The 23589-nt window shown below is 37.3% G+C and overlaps 1 protein-coding gene across 2 annotated transcripts in view; it reads right to left on the bottom strand.

Annotated features, from left to right (window-relative positions):
* PGR (progesterone receptor) overlaps positions 1-23589 on the bottom strand; it is a 73598-nt gene that overhangs the window by 33450 nt on the left and 16559 nt on the right. For both annotated transcript variants that reach the window (XM_058545352.1, XM_058545353.1), the window contains exon 3: positions 8086-8202. In XM_058545352.1, coding sequence (XP_058401335.1) covers positions 8086-8202 — 117 coding nt within the window. The remainder of the gene's footprint in view (positions 1-8085; positions 8203-23589) is intronic.

Genomic DNA, 23589 nt, shown 5'->3' with positions numbered 1-23589 from the left:
TAATTATTGATAGTGGTCCAATTCATCCTCAGAAGTGTCCCGGTTTGGATAATAAATTTTATGGTCACCAGTCATATAAGATAGTTCACTGACTGAAGTAAATTATGCAAGGGGAGAAAAATCTATAAGATTTCAGGAGAACTGGGGGACAAGATGGCAACAGGGAATCTTGGGAAAGTGATAGGAACACAACAAAATTAAGGACAATATATCTGGACAGTGATAACTATGTACTCACATTTCTGCCTATTTCTCTCTAATCCCTGAGGCTGGGGCTATTTAGCTCTAAATTAAGTTCTGCCCTATAACGGAACCAATTCTGTCCTTAAGTAGAAGAAATACAAGGAAACTGAAGTCAATTACCACAGCGTTGCACCAGCGTGGTCTTGTTGCCGACCCTGATCTGATGCTACTTTAGTCTATGCCCCTGGAATGGAATCCTCCCCTTTTATTCCCGTTCTGTCTTCTCTGAAGCTCTCTTCTTGTTACTCTATTTCTTACTGGGTATCTGTTTTGTTGCTGGCTGAAACCCAAGTCTCTCGTCTGAATGAACCCCAGTTTCTCAGTGGTCAGGTCTCTCATCCTTTTTACTTTGGTCATTTTTAATCACTTTTCCATTGTAACAGTAAGAACATTAAAATAAATGCAGTCATGGAATGGAAGACTGCCTCAAGGCCCAGCATCCTTCCTTAAAATAAAAAACACTACATTAGACCACATACCCTTTTCCTCCTCCAAACACTTTCTGTGTCATGGAAATGACTACAAACGGCCTTACTAATACTTGACCAAAGGGATTGAAGCTCTAAAAAATAAAAAACAAAGAGAAATTCTGGATATGAAGGATACAATTAATGTGATAAAAAATAATGGAAAAGCATAAAAAAAGAGTAGATCTTATGGAAGAGAGAATTAGAGATAGAAACCTAGAAACACTTAAGGTGGAGAAGGAGAGAGAACTAAGATTTTAAAAAAATGAAGAGATTCTTTGAGAAATACCCAACTCAATTAGAAAAAGTAACCTAAGGATTATAGGTATCCCAGAGGGAGAAGAGGGAGAGAAAGGAGCAGAGAGCTTGTTAAAAGAAATAATAGCTGAGAACTTCCCAAACCTGGGGAAGGAATTGGACATAAAAGTACATGAAGCCAATAGAATTCCTAATTACATCAATGCAAAAAGACCTTTCCAAGGCATATAATATTAACTGTCAAAAGTCAATGGCAAAGAAAAAATATTAAGGGCAGTAAGAGAGAAGAAAATAAACTACAAAGCAGCCCCCATCAGGCTTTCAGTGGATTTCTCAGCAGAAACCTTACAGGCTAGGAGAGAATGGAATGGTATGTTCAAAATATTGAAAGACAAAAACTATCAGCCAAGAATACTCTATACAGCGAAATTATCCTTCAGATATAATGGAGAAATAAAAGCTTTCCCAGATAAACAAAGTCTGAGGGAGTTCATCACCACTAGACCTGCCTTACAAGAAATGATGAAGGGAGCCCTCCCCCTGAAACAAAAAGCCAAAGGTTTACAAAGCTTTGAGCAAGGAGATAAGTAGACAGAAAAAAATAAGAAAATTGAAGCTTTCTATTAGAATAGGTTAGCAAACAATTATAACGTAAAAGATAAAGGGGAGGAAAACATCAAAAATACCCATAAACTCTTCATTTTAATCACAAACTCACAACACATAAAAGAATAATTTGTGACAACAAAAGCATAGAAGGGGAAGAGGAGAGGGATGGAACCTATTCAGGCTAATAGAAATAAGAGGCTATCAGAAAATGAACTATCTCATCTATGAGATCTTTTATACAAACTTCATGGTAACCACAATACAAAAAACCCAGAGCAGAGTTACAAATCATAAATAAAGAGAAAATTGAGAAGACCATCACAGAAAACCACAAAACTGAAATGGGAGTCAGAAATACAAGGGAAAAGAAACAATGGAAATATAGAACAACCAGAAAACAAGAGATAAAATGGCAATATTATATCCTCATATATCAATAATCACTCTAAATGTAAATGGATTGAATTCACCAACCAAAAGACACAGAGTGGCTGGATAGATTAAAAAACAAGACTCGACAATATGCTGCCTCTAGGAAACACATCTCAGCTCTAAAGACAAACATAGGCTTAGAGTGAGGGGATGGAAGATGATACTCCAAGCAAATGACAAGCAAAAGAAAGCAGGTATAGCCATACTTATATCAGACAAAGCAGACTTCAAGATAAAAAAGATAATGGGAGACAAAGATAGGCATTATATAATGATAAAAGGGACATTCCACCAAGAAGACATAACACTTATGAATATATATGCACCAAATATAGGAGCATCAAAGTATATAAAGCAACTATTAACAGACCTAAAGGGAGAAATTGACAGCAAACAATAATAGTAAGGGACCCCAACAGCCCACTTACGTCAATGGATAGATCATCCAGACATAAAGTCAACAAGGAAACAGTAGCCTTAAATGAAACACTAGACAAGACGGACTTAATGACTTAATAGATATAGATAGAACATTCCATCCAAAAGCAGCAGAATACACATTCTTCTCAAGTGCACATAGAACATTCTTAAAGATAGATCATATATTGGGAAACAAGCAAGCCTCAATAAATTTAAGAAGATTGAAATCATATCAAGCATCTTTTCTGACCACAATGCTATGAAACTAGAAATTGACTACAGGAAAAAAGCTGGGAAAGTCACAAATATGTGGAGACTCAACAACAAATGCTACTAAACAACCATTGGATCAATGAAGAAATCAAAGGAGAAATAAAAAAATACCTGGAGATAAATGAAAACACAACATACAAACTCTAATGGGATGCAGCAAAAGCAGTACTAAGGGGGAAATTTATAGCAAGACAGAAGAAGACAAATCTCAAATAAGTAATCTTAAACTATACCTAAAACAACTAGAAAAAGAAGAACAAAAAAAGCCCAAAGTCAGTATAAAGAAGGAAGTAGTAAAAATCAGAGCAGAAATAAATGAAATAGAGACTGAAAAATCAATAGAAAGCATCAATGAAACTAAGAGCTGGTTCTTTGAGAAGATAAACAAAAGTGACAAACCTTTAGCCAGACTCACTAAGGAAAAAAGAGAGAAGACTCAAATAAATAAAATCAGAAATTAAAGAGGAGAAATTACAAAGGATTCAAAGAAAGGATTATAAGAGAATACTATGAAAATCTATATGCCAACAAATTGTATTAATCCAGAAGAAATGGATAAATTTTTAGAATCATACAACCTCCCAAAACTGAATCAAGAAGAGATAGAGAATCTGAACAGACAACGATAAGTAAAGAGATTGCAACAGTAATCAAAAACCTCCCAAAAAACAAAGGTCTAGGAACAGATGGCTTCTCTGGTGAATTCTACTAAACATTTAAAGAAGATTTAATACCTATCCTTCTCAAACTATTCTGAAATATTGAAGAAGATGGGATGCTTCCTAACTAATTCTATGAGGCCAACATTACCCTGATACCAAAACCAGACGAGGATGACACAAAAAAAGGGAAATTACAGGCGAATATTGCTGATGAACATAGATGCAAAAATCCTCAACAAAATATTAGCAAATCAACTACAACAATACATTAAAAGGATCACACACACTGATCAAGTGGAATTTATACCAGGGATGCAGGGATGGTTCAACATCTGCAAATCAATCAATGTGATACACTACATTAACAAAATGAGGAATAAAAATCATATAATCATCTCAATAGATGCAAAGCATTTGACAAGATCCAACATCCATTTACGATAACTCTCGCTAAAATGGGTATACAGGGGAAGCACCTCAAACATAATAAAGCCCATATATGACAAATCCACAGCCAACATCATACTGAACAGTGACAAACAGAAAGCCATCCCTCTGAGAACAGGAACAAGACATGGGTGCCCACTCTTGCCACACTTATTCAACATAGTACTGCAAGTTTTAGCCAGAGCAATTAGGCAAGAAAAAGAAATAAAAGGGATCCAAATTGGAAAGGAAGAAGTAAAACTCTCGCTGTATGCAGATGACATGATTCTATATGTAAGAAAACCCTAAAGAATCCACCAGAAAACTATTAGAAATAATCAACAACTACAGTAAAGTTGCAGAATACAAAATCAACACTAAAAATCAGTTGCCTTTCTATACACTAATAACGAACTAGCAGAAAGAGAAGTCAAGAATACAATCCCATTTACAATCACAACAAAAAGAATACAATATCTAGGAACAAATTTAAACAAGGAGGTGAAAGACTTATACAATGAAAACTAGACATGATTGAAAGAAATCAAAGACATAAAGAAATGGAAAGATAGTCCATGCTCGTGGATTGGAAGAACAAACATAGTTAAAATGTCCCTATTACCTAAAGCAATCTACAGATTCAGTGCAGTCCCAATCAGAATCCCAGTGACATTCTTCATGGAAATACAACAAAGAATCCTAAAATTTATAGGAACAACAAAAGGCCCTGAATAGCCAAAGCAATCCTGAGAAAAAAGAACAAAGCTGGAGGCATCACAATCCCTGACTTCAAAATGTACTAGAAAGCTATAGTAGTCAAAACAGCATGGTACTGGCACAAAAACAGACACACAGATCAATGGAACAGAACTGAAAGCCCAGAAATAACACCACACATCTATGGACAGCTAATCTTGGACAAAGGAGCTAAGAACATACAATGGAGAAAGGAAAGTCTCTTCAATAAATGGTGTTGGGAAAGCTGGACATCCAAAGAATGAAAGTAGACCATTATCTCACATCATACCCCAAAATTAACTCAAAATGGATTAAAGACATGAATGTAAGACCTAAAACCATAAAACTCTAAAACCATAAAACTCCTAGAAGAAAATATAGGCAGTACACTCTTTGACATCGGTCTTAGCAGCAACTTTTTGAATACTATCTCTACTCAGGCAAGGGAAACAAAAGAAAAAATAAACAAATGGGACTACATCAGACTAAAACCTCTATATGGCAAGGGAAACCATCAACAAAACAAAAAGACGACCCACTAACTGGGAGAAAATATTTGCAAATCATCTATCCAAAAAGGGATTAATTTCCAAAATATATAAAGAACTCAAACAACTGAACAACAAAAAATGAATAACCCTATCAAAAAATGGCCAGAGGATATGAACAGACATTTTTCCAAGGAAGATATACAGATGGCTAACAGGCACATGAAAAGATGTTCAATATCATTAATTATTAGGGAAACGCAAATCAAAACTACAATAAGGTATCACCTTACACCCATCAGCATGGCTATAATTAACAAGACAAGAAATAATAAATGTTGGAGAGGAGGTGGAGAAAAGGGAACCCTCATACACTTCTGGTGGGAATGCAAACTGGTGCAGCCACTATGGAAAACAGTATGGAGATTTCTCAAAAAATTAAAAATAGAAATACCATATGATCCAGCTATCCCCACTACTGGGTATTTATCCAAAGAACATGAATCAACAATTCAAAGAGATTTATGCACCCTTATGTTCATCGCAGCACTATTCACAATAGCCAAGACGTAGAAGCAACCCAAGTGCCCATCGACGGCTGAATGGATAAAGAAGATGTGGTATACACATACAATGTACTACTACTTGGCCATAAAAAAAGACAAAATTGTGCCACTTGAGACAACATAGACGGACCTTGAGGGTATTAAGCTAAGCAAAATCAGCCAGGCAGAGAAAGACAAACACCATATGATTAGTGGTTAGACAAACACCATATGATTAGAACAGATTAGGGGTTACCAGAGGGGAAGGAGGTGGGGGAGGGCAAAAGGGGTAAAGGGGCACATGCGTATGGTGACAGATAAAAACTAGACTATTGATGGTGAACATTATACAGTCTATACAGAAACTGGTATATAATAATGTACACCTGAAATTTACACAATGTTATAAGCCAATATGACATCAATAAAATAATTAAAAAAAAAAAGAATGCAGAGACCTATACTTCAAATGACTTTAAAATTATAGTCACAAATATTTATTGAGCACTTCTTAAACAAGTACTTTGGTGCTGAAAACACTAAAATGAAATTCCTGCTTGCAAACAACTAAATCTTGAATAGGAGAAAATCCTTGAATAGGGTACTAGCAAATGAACAGTTATAAAACAATGAGGTAAGTATGGCAATGAGGGTGTATGAGAAACTATGGGAAGAGAGTGAATTCCCAATGCTTCACACGGGCTGGGATGGGGGGAGGGTGGCTGGGTCTCATCACTTCCACTTTGGTCAGTTTGGTCAATCTTCCATTATAAGAGTAGGAATGCTGAACTAACTACAATCAGGGCAAGCTCCAATCCAGGCTGGCTCAAGGGCTTTCAACCTCCCAGATACGAAAGGCACTACATTAAACTGTGTCCTCAAGAACCTCTGCCCCTGCAGTGACTGGGGAGATGGGAACGTTTCACAGAAAACATTACACTTGAACTTAATATGAAGGGTAAGTAAGAGTTCATAAGGAATGAAGGAAGGATGGTGCACGCAAAAGTAAAACGCATGCAAAGGCGGGTGGAAGTTGGTGAGTGGAGTGCAGGGTTCCCAAAGGATTGGTGGGGAAGGGCTTAGAAAGAGAGAGCAGCTGTTAGGTGATGAAAGGCCCCATGCCCTGCATTTAGAAATCTGGGCTTTATTCCATGGATAGTCCATGGATAGTTTGTGAGAAAGATCACTGGTTCCACTGTCTACAGAATAGAGTCAAACTCCAGATCCCAGCTGGCCCAAGGTAACTTTCAAGCTTCATTTCTTGTTATACCCACTAAATAACTGACTTTCAGAAAAATCATCACTGGAACAAATCATGTTTTTTTCAGATACATGGTATCTTCATTGTAAACACCTTTCTCCTTTCCATTCATAAAGTCTCTGTTTATTCTTTGAGAGCCTCCTCTCTGAAGCTTTTGCCAACTCCCTCAGTAGAATTAATTCTTCCCTTTTCTTTATTTGCATAGCAGTGTATGGTACCTCTCTTAAATCACTTACTCTTCTGTTTGATAATTATTTTTTTAGGGATTAGACTGTACCACACTCAATGGCAGCAGTGACAGGACTAAGCACAGGGGCACTCAAAAACTACTGGACTAATATACTCTTTCCCAGAGTATAACACATGTCATTTATGGTACGTGAACTGACTTTAGGTGGTATATTGAATATATATTTAAATAGTTACCAATTTATTTTAATGTATTTTAGAAAAATTATAACTACCACATCAAACACAATTTCAGAGATATTATTGCTTAGGAAATGGCTAAGTGAAATGAAAATATTAATCAGAATAAAGGGTTCAGGAGTGACTCCTCTGCCTGATACTCCCTATCAACTCACCCTGCTTAATATTCTTCACAGCTCTTATCATCATTTGACATATGTATTCATTGCTCCTCCTCCCAGAATGTAAGCTCCATGAAGGTAGGGATTTGGTCCAATTTTTTTTGCTACTATATTCCCAGAACTTAGTTTAGTACATGGTAAGTAGTAAGGGCTCAATATACAGTTATTTAAAGAGAATGGGACGTTATTTAAAGAGAGAGGGAAGTAGGATGGGAGGGACTGATGAAGAGAGAGCGGGACGGAGATCAATGCACTTGATCAATTCACAGAACCAATTTTTGAGCTGGAAGGAACTGCAGTGCTCTCGTTTTACAGGATAAGGAGGCTGACACCCAAAGAGGGTCAGTGACTTACTCAAGGCCACACAGGCAGTGAGTGGCAGAGCCTAGACTCCAACCCATGTTATTTGATGAGAGGTTGTGAACTTCCCATATCATCTACTTATAGGCAATATAGACAAATGAAGGTTTATTACTTCTCATAACAGACCTAAACATGCTGATAATCTATCAAGTTAACAGGATGGTATTGGTTGCTTCAGTCAGACACTAATAATCAAAACAGAAAAAGGAAAGCAAGAACAAAGATGAATAAGAAATCTAAGATTTTCTGACCTACAGTTTTAGAGTGTAAATATTAGACAACATATTATTGATGAAAACATCAGCATTACCTCCAAGGACCATGCCAGCCTGACAGCACTTTCTAAGGCGACATGCTGGGCAGTTTTTTCTGCGGATTTTATCAACAATGCAGTCATTTCTTCCGGCACATAAATAGTTATGCTGTCCTAAAAAACAAAAAAAGTAAAAATTATTTACAACATCTAAACACCACTGGAAATTTTATGCAATGACAACTGAAAAATGGGATCGGTGCACATCAGCAAGCGCAAGACTGTCCCAGCCAGCCTCTTGCTTGGCATAACTGAATGTTGGTGATTCTACAAACTTGCCAATACTTTACCTGTGCCTTCAGGAGCCCAAGTGAGGTGAACAAAGCTTTGAAATCAATTCCAGGGCTCCTTTAAAAATCTTTTGTACAAGATTTCGGTGCATCTTCTAATGGTGTCAGCATATGAATGCCCTTAGAGCTTTCTGCCATTTCAAGATTAGCTACATGTTGCTGGTAAGCATTAGTTATATAAAAGTCAAGCTCTAGTAAAACCTTTTTATTTCTGGTATTTAAACCTTCAAGAAATAGATACAGACTACAGAATTAAAGAGGTCTCTGGAATAGACCTTTTATAAAACCTATATGGTTAATTCTATTAGAAAATCCTAGAGCTAGCTCACTCTTAAAGGGTTTAGCGATTGTGAATATCATGTAAAAAAAAAGTCACTGATTGTACTGACTTTATTGCCTGGTTTATTTTGGCGACAAATTAGAAAACTTGATGAATAGAAATAATGATAAAGGGAGAACAATTTAAAACACTGAGAAGTACTCGATGAAGGAGAGGACAGAAGAATTACAGAAGAAATATGAATAGATCTTGTGACCCTGGGGTCATTTGTGTAGGGGAAACCACTTATACCCTTCAAAAGTTCTGGACTATGAATTTAATATGCAACAATGATTTTTAAACCACAAATATGTTCTATTTAATAAGGCATGAAACAATCTAATTTATTTAGGTTGAACAAAAATAAAAAATATTTCAACTTAACCATGTAAATATTAATTAACTGGAAAATCTACTTCTTTGGCACTCATTTTCCAGTAAATTCTTATAAAACAGACTGTGAGTCTTTTAACATCACCAGCTTACTTATACTTTTTAAGCATGAAAAATAATTTTAAAGGATTATGGAATTTCCCTATAGTATTTTCCATTAGTTGACATTCAAATCAGATTTATTCTTCTGGCCAAAGTTTGTAGTAAAGGAACACAGAGGTACCTTATATGTGTGCTTAATCAAGCAGGGGAAAAGATATGCCCAAATGGCAAAAGGCAAAAAGGCCACATCTATGGGACAGCTAATAACAGAATGGGCTCACCTGGGGCATTTTTGGAAAAGCACAGACGGTTAAGTTTCTTAAAAATATATTCCTCCACAAACTTATGTGCATGTACTCTCACACACTAGCATTCATTTTCTTGTTTAGCAGTCCTGGGCATTGGGCTTTCCTCATAATAAAGGGTATTGATGAAGCTGCACACCTATGCCCCCTGGGTTAGCAGAGTGTACTGCACGCTACTTTCTGATTTGACTCGGGTTTATTTTCTACCACAAGTTGTATTTGCAGGCTACAGGAGTGACTGTGGGAGTAAAGTGTGTGTAAGTTTATCTACCTATCTATCTATTTATATCTATCTATCTATCTATCTATCTATCTATCTATCTATCTATCTATCTATCATCTATCTAGACCCTACACTGATTTCTCACAAAAAGAGAGAACAGAAAATAGGGAGCCAGACTTTCCATCCTATATGAGAACAAAATTAAACAAACAGTGCACACGGATGTAATTGCTGTTTGAAGGGAGGTTGTCCTACTCTCTACATCTAGGTTACAAGAGTCCAGGAAAAAAGCCTGAAACACCAGCAGCTGGAAGGCTGCTGATGTGTCTCTTTTCTGTTTCTTAAATGATTTACAACAGCGTCTCCTTCTTCAGTGTCTCAGAGAAGAAGTCCTCCTTACCAGGGCTCTCAGTCTACATTCCAAACCATTCCTTCCCACCTGCTTCAAATCTTGTCCCATCAATTTCCCCCTTTCTCTCCTAAAATCTTTAGTCTTTCCCTCTCCAATGATGTTGTCCTTTCTCCTCAAGTTTTTCCATTTCAAAAAATTCCAGCATCAAGAAAAAAAACAAAGAAATTCTATCTCACTCTGAATTCTCCCTGACTCCATCCCTTTCTTTGTCTTCTAAACTGTTGAAAAAGTCATCTTCGTTTGCAGTTTCTAGTTACCCAACTTCCTTTCTTCCTCAGCATAGTGCAATTTGGCTTATATGTTCACTGTTCTTATGAAGTGGCATAACATCATCAAAGATTTCTTCATTCCTAAATACTGTGGATTCTTTCTTGACCTTCTGTCTAATTTGCCACTGGTAATTTCTCTCCCCACCTGTCCCCTGCTTTGTGTTTGGGGGCACGTCTCTTCTGACCTTTTATCTATCTTTCCAACAGTTCCTTTTAAGTTCCCTTTGCCAATCTCTCCTCCTTTGCCTATTCCTTATATGTTGTATTCCACCGTTCACACTATGGGAGTGGTCTCGTCATCTTCTCATGGCTCCAAAATCTCATCCTGAGCTCTGACTTTCCAACCATCTCTCTGTAGGTATCTCAAACTCACTATTTATAAAAAAAAAATTTAGTGATTATCTGGTCAAATTGTTTATTTCATAAATTATATTATTAGAAAAATTTTGTAACAAATTAAGGAAATTCAAAATCATCTACAATCTCATTACCATGCAACTATTTTCATTTTTATGTTTCCTTCCAGTCTGTCTGTACAGACCTAGAGAGTACGTAATATCTATTTGTTAATATTTGTTAAGTGAATCTATACGTACTTTTACAAAACTCTCATTAATTCAACAAGTATTTACTGTGCGTTTACCGAATATGTCCCAACACTGTTTTTCAAATAATCCCTTTTCCTCACTTAATTGAAATGCCATCTTAATTGTTGATACTGTAGTGTTGAAGAGCAGTTACTGAAGTCAGACTGCTTGTTCAAAGCTCAGATCTGCAGCTTACTATCCATAACATAATAATAACAGCAACAGACAATTATTAAGCATTTACAAGCTATTTACAAGCACTCTTACAAGCTACTTGCATGTATTAACTCACTTTATCATCACCTTGGGAGGTATTATTAGTACCTTTTATAGAGCGTTAACTGAGAAGTTAAGTAACATGCTTAAGGTCACACAACTAACTGACCTGAGAGGTAGTATAGGAATTTAAGAGTATGGACTTTGGGGCAATGCTGCCTAAGTTTGAATGTCAACCTCACTAATTATTAGCTGGGTGATCTTTGACAAGTCAAATGAAGATAATATTAGTACCTAGGGTTGCATCTAAGGATTAAATGAGCTAATGTAAGAACTTAGAATAGTTTGGCACATAGCAAGTACTTAATGAATGTCTAGGGCACACAGCAAGTACTTAATGAATGTTCTACAATAATTACGATTATTATCACATCCCTAAATCCTGTTCCAGATGTGACCCAAGAATTCTACACCTAGTCAAGTTATTCAATTTCAAAGGCAACTGAAAGACATTCTCAAATATGCATAAAATCAGGAAATAAGGCCCCTATACACTCTTCCTAAAGAGGTTCCTACAGATGTAACCTAGCCAACAATAGATGAGTTACAATAGAGAATGCATGAGGGAGGAAGTCTGCTGTGAAAGGATGTGATGATGAGCACTAAATAAATTTAAATATATATTTAAGTATAAATGAGGAAATTATAGTTACCAAATAGAATGCAATTCTTATAACTTTTGGTGGGGGGAAAGCTGAGCATTCCCAGATTTGACATTTGAGTGGGAGGGAAAATTTCTGATAATTAAGGCTATTGGCATGAAGTCACTATCTTAAGGAGTTAGCACGACTCATATCATTGTGGACTGCCTGTAACAAAATGGAATGGCTTAAAGAAATCTGGAAGCTCAGTCCACTCTAAGCTATGGTCATCTTTAACACTAACATTGGGCTGTCAAAACTGCAAAGCAGATACTGCATCATGCAAGCAAAAGATAGGGGGTATAGTCAGAGGTTAATCTTCTCTAAGAGATTTTTTAGCCTAAGAAATGTTGCAGCCAGCCAGTTTCAACTACAGTAGACCAAGATAACTGGCCTGGGGCCCAGGCACTGCCTCTGTACCACAACATTTGGCCAGGATTCAGAGCCACCAGGAAGGCAAGGAATGCAGAAAAGACCACTCCACGGCATGTGTCACTCCATCAGGTACCCGGCTGTATATGCAGACGAAGAAAGCTCACACCCAAATGCATTGGCTCTGTCACAACATTATCTGGGAAGTCTGCAAAATGTTGAACTGTGGTGGTTGCAGATCTGACATGATGTCTGCTGCCACCACTTTTCTTTAGACAACAGTCTCAAATTTATATTCTGGTTTCGAAAAACACATCCATGTCTAGATCCACTTGCTTATTCCTCATAAATCACAGACTGATGGCTCAAATTGCACGTTGTTGCTGCTCCTCAGTTCAACATAACATTGTTACTAAACAACAAATCTATAAAAAGTCACTCTATTAAACCACTCAGTGCATTCCACCCTCTAACATCCTTGCTATCTACCCACACCTTCCACCAGGAATTACAAGACATTTAGGAATATTATAACCTATGGGCCACCACAAACAGGATGAATGACATAATGATAAACAATAGGAGAGTTTATCTGCTTGGCAAATTCTTATTCAGCTTTCAAGTTGGGTCTTACTTGACTGATCCCAGAAAGGCCTAGACATTTCTTCCGTGTACCGACTACACATTCAATATATTCCTCTTATAAATGCTGTGTGCCTGTTTTGCCTAGGCTCTGTGCAAGTAGGAACTACTCAGAATATGCCAACAAAGCCAAGAATCTGTCCAAAACTTTGGGTGGGGAGGAGAGTCATCCACGACTAACAACAAAACAAACAAAAGTCTTGGCCTTTATGGGAGGTAAATTTTCACTACCACATGGTATGTGAACCTGTGCCAAGGAACAAATACTTGTCTAGGATCAGTGAAATTCCTAGGGTGCAGGGAGAGGCAAATGCAAAACTCATCTGTAAGGATAGGTATGCACATATGCAAAAAAAGATTAGTACAAGAATATTTATAGAAGCAGTGTTCATAATAGCCCCACACTGAAAACAACCCAAACGATCACCTATAGTATAATGTATAAACAAACTCTGTTTCATTTATTCAATGCATTATTACACAGTAATGAGAATGAATATCTAGCCCATGCAAAAATGTAGATGAACCCCATAAGTACAATGTTGTGTAAAATAAGTAGACACAGAAAAATACTGTATGATCCCATTAATATAAAGTTCCCAATTTGTCAAAACCATCTATGATGTTAGAAGTTGGGATGGTAGTTACTTTTGAGGGTGATTGGAAGGGGTACAAGGGGAGTTCTGGGAAGCTAATGATTTTTTAATTTTTTGACCTGGGTGATGGTAACATGGTTTTATTTACTTGGTGATAATTTGTTAAGCTCTACTCCTTTAATTCGAGCACTTTTCTGAAAATGTTTATGTGAATAAAAAGTTTCTTTCTTTGTAAAAATGTTCTCTAAGAGAACAGCCTAGAGGGCACTGCAATCCAACAGAGGGAATCTGTGTAGGGCTGACCACTTAAGTCCAGAGGCTGAGGGTCAGAGTCAGAAGTGTCCAGAGAAAAGAGAGGCATCACTCTCATGACAGGATTACAGCTGGAGTTTCCCAGTGAAATATCCCCAAGAATCCCACCAAAGTGTCCTGTTAGAGAAAGTCAGCTATAATCATCCATCAAACACAGAGAACTCCAGTGACAGTCATATATGCACCTGCCAAGTACAACTGTGCCCCTCCTTTTAACACCTATTCCTATGCCTTCATCCTGATGGATCAAAATTAGCTGCTAATGGGACTTAGGAGTGTGAGCAGAGTAACACAGAAGGTGATCTTGTTCATTCTTCCTCACAGACTTCAGGCCCCAAGCAGTGCTGAGCCAGGGCAAAGGAGGAACCCTAAATTAGGTGAGAGTTTGGAATTTTGACTATAATGCTGGCCTGTGCATTTTGATTACTGAAACGAGATTATTTTTCTGATTAACAAGTATGGGATTGGACTAAGATTTCATGCAAAGGATGGAAGAACTAACCCACAGAGCAGAACTAGCCCACAGTTAGATGTTATGCTGATATTGGTATTTTGAAGAAAAAAAAATATACGTATATATATACACACACATATACATATGGATAAAACAATTGGGGAATTATTTTAATGGTGCTAGAAATGTAAGTATAAACCAGCGGTTCTCAACTAGAGGCAATTTTGACCCTTCCCCCACCCCGTCTCTTGGACATTTCACAATGCCTAGGGACAATTTGGGTTTACACAACGAAGGGGATAGGTGCTACTGAGGAGAGGCCAGGGATGCTGCTAAACATCTACAACATACAGGACAGTCCCCACAATGAAGAGTTAACTGGCCCAAAATGTCAATAGTGCCGAGGTTGAAAAACTTTGGTGTAAACTCATGATCACCCCAGTTTTTCAAAAAAGAAATATTTTCTAGGTCTGTCCACTGAAAACGCCCAGAAGCAAAGACAATCACAGCAGCAACAAACACTAAGATCCAGATCGTCATGTCTAATATCATTTTAATCTAAAAGGAACCAAGGCTCCTTGGAGACATGGCTGATCCAAGACTGGGGAAGGAAATGTACAAGTTGAGTCTGGGATGCTTTGTTGTAACAGAATTTGAGGCTACTGAGAGTTAATGAAATTGTGTCAAAGCCACACTGACCAAAGATGAGACAATTTGAATGTCAAAAATAATTTAGTTGAAGTGATTAAAACACACTGACTATATAAAAAGCCATGAGTACATAATATGTAAAAAAGGAACAAACTCACTGGAAACGACTGAAGGTTGCTAGGGCACAAACTCATTACTTTAAAAATTGATAATTAAAAGAAAATAAGCATCTAATAGGCCTTCGAGTATAAACTGTATTTTAAGCTTACCAAATTGCCTTTTGGAAAAGAGAAAGAACTATAAAAAAGATTTACAGCTGATAAATCAGAAGTAGAATATCATCCTTTTGCAATCCCTAATGAAATGACCACCACTTGTCTGAAAAGACAATTAAAACACTCCTCCATTTTCCAACTAGCTATCTGTGTGACACCACATTTTCTTCATATCCTTCAACCAAAACAACATATTGCAACAGACTGAATGTAGATGAAGGTATGAGACACAGCTGTATTCTGTTAAGGCAGACATTAAAATGACTTATAAAAATGTAAAACAATATCACTCTAGTCATTAAATTTTTTTGGTTTGGAAAATTAACACCTAATGAGTGCTTTTTTTTAAATGAATTAATGAGAGAATTTCAAAAAATTAGTTTTAATTTCTACTATGATAAATTTTGATAGATATAATCCACATAAACAAAGACTCTTAAGGATCTCAATAATTTTTAAGCATGTAAAGGTGAGACCAGAGTGTTTGAGAACCACTGGCCTGTGTAAGATTCTTGTCAAATGTTTAACCTGAGTCTAATCATGCAGGAAAAAAATCAGACAAATCTAGATTGTGGGAATTTCTACAAAACAGGTGGCCTGGACTCCTCAAAAATGTCAATGTCCTGAAAGACAAAACATAGTGGGAGATCTTTTTAGACTGAAGACCAAATGAAATACATGGTTCTTGATTGGATCCTACATGAAAAAACAACCTATACAGGACATTTTGGGAATAATTGGGGGAAATTTGAATACTGGCTATATATTAGACAAAATGATTGTATCAATGTTAAATTTCAGGGTATGATAGTAATATTGTGGTTATACTGCAGAATGTTCTTGTCCTCAGGAAATACATTTTGAAATCTTGAGAGATAAAATATGATGTCTGCGACTTACTTTCAAATAGTTAAGTATGGGTATTAATTTTAGTATTCGTTCAAATTTTCTGGATGTTTTCTAGAAGCCAAAGTATTCTGAAGACACAGAATGAGACAAAGGTTTGGACCAGTTTTTCACATTAGCCAATCTGGGGCTGGTCACATAAAACTGGAGGGAAGAAGGAGGGGAAGAATGAATAAATATCTGGCAGAGTGTGAAAGAGAGCTAGACATTCATGAACGAGTAAGTTTTAAAGTATCTTAATATAAGATCCAAAGGTTTTTGATTAAAGCAAAGAAAAAGGGTATTGGGGGAGGCGGAGAAGGAAGGAAACAAAATTTTATTGAGCTCCCTATCAGTCAACATACTGGGAACTTAACTGGTTTATTTCATGTAATCTTTATAACAAAATAGATATTACATAGGTATTTAATTTTCCCAAGGGGAAAAGGCTAATAAGATACATGGAAATACCTATGGACAGAATAGACACAAAGAGTCTTGGGCTGGGAACAAAGAAGCCATGGAATATGTCCCCTGAGGAGAGAGACACTGACACTGGGCACCAGAAATGAGCATATGACACCTGAAGGAGGCCACTGGGGAGAGTTACATCATACTGGTGGGTAGCCAGGGCAGAGAGAATGGCACCTCCCATCTCTCACAGAAGAACGTTACTAAGCTTTATGCTGAACCAGAGGCCACCCCAGGAATCCTAATTTCACTCAAGTATCAGACAAACATGTACTTCAGTAGAGGTTGGGCATATTCCTACAGCCTTACACATAAATGAGAACATATGTTACCTTCACCCAAGAATAGCAACTCAACGTGATAGAATTCTGGCCAATCCCAGCATTTAGGGCTTCAAAGAGGGAATCTAACATCAGCCTAATTTTTATTTCTTGGCAGTTAACCAGTTTGTTTTTTCCTATTTAAACTCATGTAGGAGATTTTCTTTCAATGTGAAATTAAAAATTTGTTCAATACGTGCAAAAGTGTAGCTTTTTTCATTATATTTGTTTGGGACACAGTGAGCCCTTTTGATGTACAAAGTAAAATTTCTATTTAACTGTTAAATTTACTTCTGTTTATCCAAGTTCTACCACTAATTAACTATAAAAACAAAGCTGACCATGTCACCTTCCAGCTTAAAGACTTTGGCTCCCCTCTGAATAAAGCAGTACTTTATAAGTATTTGATAAGTATAAGAGACAGCTGAGCAGGTTATTGAAAGGTGCATATTTCTGTGTCCCTTACTTAGATATTTTGATTCAGCATATCTGAGGCGAGGCTCAGAAATCTTCATTTTAAACCAGCATCCCTAGTGATTCTGAGGCAGAATAGATTGAAGACCAAATTGGGAGTAACAATGGCTTACCAAACAAAATCCAAAGCAGAATAGGAGCTAACTTTTGGACTTATTAGTTTGAGATGTTCAGTAGTTATCTACGAAGATAGCAAGTCAGCAGGGATATATGAGTCTGGAGTTCAGGGGAAAAGTCTGAGCTACAGATAGAAATTTGGGAGAGATCAGGATATGGATGACTAATCTAAAGTCATGAGACTAGATTAGCTCTCCAAGGATGTAACATATAAACAGAAAGGAAGAGTCCAAACACCAAGAACTAGGCCCTCTGATGTTGAAAGCTAAAAGAGAAGTGGAGATTGAACAGGAGCCAGTGAGGAAAACTAAAAGAGTCTGGTGTCCTGAAAGCCAAGTGAACAAAGTATTTCCAGGAAGGTGGAGTGATCAACTGGCAAATGCTACCAATAGATCAAGTAAGATGGGACTGAGAATTTGCCCATAAGATCTGCAATGTGGTAACCTTGATAAGAGAAGTTTTGGTGGAGTGAGTGGCAGAGACAAAAGACTGACTGGATTAGGTTTAAGAGAGAATGGGAGAAGAAAATTCATTGGAGGAGTTTGGCTGCAGAAGGAGTAAAAAAATAGTTGGTAGCTGAAGGATGAGTAAAATCAACAGAAGTATTTTTGTTTTGTTTCATTTTATTTTAAGATGGGAGGAATAATAGCATGTTCACATGCTGATGCAAATGATCCAGCAGAAAAAAAAAAAATAATGATTTAAGTGAGGAGGGGAAAAATTGCTGGAGCCTGCCCTTGAGTTGACAGGAGGCGTCTGGACATATGTGGTGCACAGGGGAGAGGGCTGGCCTTGAACAGGAGTGCAGATCCCTAGGAGCAGGAGGAAAAGTTGATTACGTATTAGATGCCACATGAGTACATTTGGTGGTAGCGGTTTCATGAAGTTTTCTCAGAAAATTAGGAAGCACGGTCATCAGCTGAAAGTTAGGGTGGGAGAGTGCTGGAAGGCTGAGAAGAAGGAGAAGGCAGAAGATAGTCATCCAGAAGCCATGGACAATGAATGGACTGTTTGCAGACAGATTACTTAGTCATGATATTCATTTTTCAATTCCACCTACCAATTATGCAAAATTTCTTTTCCCTTGAAATTCAGCTAGCAAATTTCTACCCTCCTTGACATAAATCAGTTTTCATTACAAATAATTAGGACAAAGAGACACTAGATAATGAGTAAGATACAATGTAATGGATAAGAGAGAAGGTTCTCTGGGTTCCAATCTCAGCTCTGCTATTCATTCGCTATTTGCCTGTGCAAGTGATTTAACCTCTTTGTGCTTCAAGTAATACATACAGTCAAGTTCCTCATATGTAATAAGTGTTACATATATGCCACCATTATTATTAAATATGTTCAGAACCTAACCATTGAAACTCTTGGAAGATTTTTTAAGAAGTTATGAAACTTTTTATCTATAATGTACTTATAATGCCTTCACGACAAAATCACATAACAATGGAATCATCTGCAGACACCTGTACTTCAGAATGCTCTCTGCATCACAAAGATGTCTTGCAAAAGGCAGTTACTTCGATTTTTCTATCAACAAACATTGTCCCTACCTTGAAGGGGCAGATGAAGTGTCCCTTCTGCTAAATATCTTCTAAGTAATATCTTCTGAGAAACCTGTCATCATAGAAAAGGTCAGCAATTCGGAACACATATCCTTTTATAAAAGAACATATGTAGCTCATCTTTAAATTTGACGACTCTTTTTAAGTACTGTGTGGTGAGAAAACCACTGTGTGGTAAAAGAGATTTTATGTTGCAAAATATTTTTAAGATTCTACTCTATTTTAAGGGCCTTGTGCTAAAAATAAACCACAGAAACGATATCTTGCAAAGTTTAGTTCACTTATGGTTTCAACTTGTTTGCTGCAATATATAGCTTGCCTGTGAAGGAAGCAGTAAATGAATTTCATATATGATTGTTAACTGTAACCTTAACCTGAAATTTTTTTTTTTAATGTCACAGCAACAATCCTATCCATGGTTTATGCAGTCTTTCCATAAAACATTCTCTTAGTAAACAAGGCAATTACTATTGAGACTATGTCTTCTCTATACATCTTTGCTTTACTGACTCATCAAAAACACAGTTTTTTATATATTTCATTATTGAAACAGAACTAAGCAACCAGTAAAATCCGATCATAAAGCATCTAGAGATGATGAGATAACATTAACTCAGACAAAATCTAACTCTCAAATGGCTCCTGTTCTCCAGCCAGCTCCTATTCTCAAAAATCAGGAGGAGAGTAAGGCTGGGCAGAGAAAAGGTAGGCAACTCCCAATCAGCCTTAGTCTGTGCTAAACTCCCCAGATGGGCCAACAAAACTGGTACTAACTAACTAGGAGATTTCCTGGACTCTCTGCCCATGAGAGTCTGCCAAGAATCTTTTCCACTGATGTTTAAGCATGGTGTAGAACCACAATCGAGACTGGATGGATTTGGACGGCACAGTGGACCCCCTGAGCTCCAAGCCATCAGGCTGTGCAAGCTTGCCCCAATCATTTCATTGGCCTCATAGTAATGAGACCTTGCATTTGACTGAATTGAATTTTTTATTTTTTTGTGAGGAAGATCAGCCCTGAGCTAACATCCATGCTAATCCTCCTCTTTTTGCTGAGAAAGACCGACTCTGAGCTAACATCTATTGCCAATCTTCCATTTTTTTTTCCCCCAAAGCCCCAGTAGATAGTTGTATGTCACAGTTGCACATCCTTCCAGTTGCTGCATGTGGGACGCGGCCTCAGCATGGCCGGAGAAGCAGTGCGTTGGTGCGCGCCTGGGATCCGAACCCGAACTCAATTTAAATTGAGTATGGCATGACCCTAAACATTGCTGAAAAAATGGTAGAAGTGTGGCTTCAGGTTCTAAATACTGTTTTTAAATGTCTCGTTTATAATAATGGCTTCATATAGTTATTAACCAATATGTTTAGCAAAACATATTCTTAGAGCAAGCAATTCTTCATACATTTTATGAAATGTATGTATATCCATATTTCAAATTGTCTTCCTGATAATTTCTAATTTTTTTTGATTTCTTGACAGATCTGATTACATTGTCTAGTTTGTAGCTCTACATCTGGCTGATGAGTAGCTATTACTGGAGGCAGGAGAAATTTCAGCTGTGCCATTTTTCTTGTTCATTTGTGCTTAAATTAATTGGTATTATCTTCAATCTGTAGTTTCTTTGTGGGTCCAGATAAGCTGTAATACTTTGCCATACCCTAACCATGAATTCATGGGGGAGTTTGCACGCATAGACGCCTCTGCACCATGGAGCTTGGGCACTTTCATAGGAGGCCTTGCCCTCCATCAGCGGCATATGCCTCTGGTGTATGCATTGAGAGTGTGTGCCAGAACAGATACCACTGACATCGATGACTCATTTCTTGTTTTTGAATAAGAATAAATATAAATATAAGTACTAACATTTTCTTCACACACTTCAGTGCACCAGCCCTGAGGGATGTGCATCATATTATAAAACCAGTGCTCTCGTTTATTTTGGGAGAAATGGCCCACTCCAGCCATAACAAATGCTCTTGACTAACACTGCTGCTGTCCTTTCTTGCCAACCTATTTGCCACACATAGTGGACATCACCACCTTCCTTCATTTCCCCAAAACAACAGTAACACAGGGTGATAATGTAAAGTGAAAATTTACTTAAGGTTTGAGAGTAGCTGGAGGTAATAAAAACATAAGTCAGTGAATAATTCCAATTTCACCATTCCTAGGGATTTATCCACCATTCCCTGCAATAGAAAACTTCCCACAGTTTATTTCTTGAGCTCTTGCCCCTTACTCTGGTGTTAGGCTCTCTATTTCCTACTCCTTGCCCCAGCTTCCAGCCGACAACCCTCTAATTTATATTACAATTGTACACAGAGAGGGGTTCAGTTCTTCACACTTTCATCCCCCTCAACCCAAAGTAGGCTCTGGACTGACTTTGCATAAAGAAACATTCACTAAAGTGCTCTACTTAATAAAAGATCAATCATTGTGCTCTCTACTGTTAACAACACAAATAGCACTACAAACTTGGGAATTATCAGGATCTTAAAAATTTTAAATTTTTATCTAATGCTTATGCAAGATTCATACTTCTCCCCTTTCCCCTCCAGTAATTTACACCAGAGTTAGCTGTTCCCTATCCTGTGCTTCCACAATTTGTAGTTCATACCTCCCATAAATATTACTAGACTGTATTTTAATAATGTGTTTATATTTCTTTCTCGCTAACTTATGAATTTAGTTTGTTCATTTTTGAGTCTCAATATGGAACACAAATCCTGGCACAAAGAAGTCACTGAATATGTGCTTTTGTTTTTGTATGAATGAATAAATGAGCAAACGAATGAGTGAACTGACAGACCAGAACGTCTCAATTCTCAGAAGTTATGTTGTGCACAAAAGATTATATTATTTCAATATCCTGGTGAGTATATTATGTGGAATATAATATATACAATTTGAAATTAAACCACATCTCATAAGCCATGTATCAGCTCCATAGGCGTTCTCTCTGACTCAAAGGCATCTAACTTCTGTTCAAATCCATTTTGCATGGTGCTCTGAGGATAATTCTCTCTAAATACTACTTTCAACATCACTCCTTTATTTAGTAAAATAATCATATACTTCCTACTTCTTTAGGTCAAAGTTCCTCTATCTACATCTTTTTTCCCCCAAAAAATTCTTTTGTGGAACTTTCATTACCCTACTCAACTTGGCTCCCATCGACCCACTGAACCCATTTCTCTCAGCCACCACCCTGGCTCAGGCCCTTGATGTGCCATCCCCAGACTGTTCTCATGCCCTCATAGCCACCCTGCCTCAATCTTTCCTATTCACTGCTAATACATTAATTTTCTGAAAGTATTGGAATATGTCACTACAGTGCTCAAAAATCTTTAGGGGCATCTCATTCTCTACTCAGTTAATTGCCAAACATCACATTGTGTCATTCCACATTTTCTCAACCCTCTGTTTAATAATAATTCTCACCATTCCTTTACGGAAGTGGCACCTAAATTTTTTGGAGAGGCGTCACTGATGCCTTTGAAAATACTGTGAGAGCAATCACCCCAGAAAAAAAACACAAAAATGTTATATATAATTACAAGAGATTCTTGGATCCCTGACCACATTTCATGCTTTAGCTAAATTGTACTTTTGCTCATTCCATATTTTTTTGTTTATAACAGCCATTATTATAACTCTTGCTGTCAAAAGCGTGCATTTTCAATTGTCCATCTAACATGCTACCTTCCCCACAAAAACATTTTTTGATTTCCCTATTTAAATATGATCTTTTCCCCCTCAAAATCCAAACCACATTTAGTTTATATTACCTATGCTATACTTACTTATGTGGTTGTCTTCTCTCCCCGTTGGAATTAAAAACTCCATGAGGTAGGTATTATGGCTTCTTTACCTTTTGTAGCCCTCTGCCTTACCCAGCATGGTAGTAAAAGTACAGGAAGAGTAAAAAACAATAATTGTTTAATAAACATTTGTGGTAATTTTCAAGGCTGCTACATTGCAAAACTCCAGTGGGCACCATGTTTAACAGTCTATGAATTTATTTCTTTGTACATGTCTGAAATCTCTTAGCTAAAACCTTTTGGGCCAGATATGTTTCAGAATTCAAAACTGTTTAGATTTTAGAAAGATGATATAGAGCAAATCTTCATACTAAAACATATTAATATTTAGGAAGCAAAATGTATGAATATTCTACAGCCTATAAAATGTGAGGTTGGGTCAGGTTCTGCTGCCAAATGAATTCAGGTCAGGTCAGGTCAGGTATTATTGATGAGTGACTACAACAAAACTCTTGTTTGCAGGGCTTTCTGGATATTGAGATTGTGAAGGAGGAATTGTGGACCTCCATCAGCTTTTGGCTCCATCTAGTCGGGCTGGATGCTGTAATTTATGGTGCAGGGTGACCACAACCTTTTACTTGGATTTTTCTGCCATAAGTGTCACTCTTTGATGGTCTTTTTCAACTTCCTAGGGTACCTGAGGGTGAAAAGTGGTGCACTACAGCCACTAGACAGTACCAGGGAAGCAGAGGCTAGCTCAGACAAGGTAGGGCTAGTGTGGCGGGAAATCAGGCACCAGGTTGATGTGTAATAGTAGCCTCCTCAGGAAATTCTTG

Source organism: Diceros bicornis, chromosome 7 (genome assembly GCF_020826845.1).
Source record: "Diceros bicornis minor isolate mBicDic1 chromosome 7, mDicBic1.mat.cur, whole genome shotgun sequence".
NCBI lineage: Eukaryota > Metazoa > Chordata > Mammalia > Perissodactyla > Rhinocerotidae > Diceros > Diceros bicornis.
Note: the sequence above shows the minus strand (reverse complement) of the source record. Positions and strands in the feature narration are given on the sequence as shown.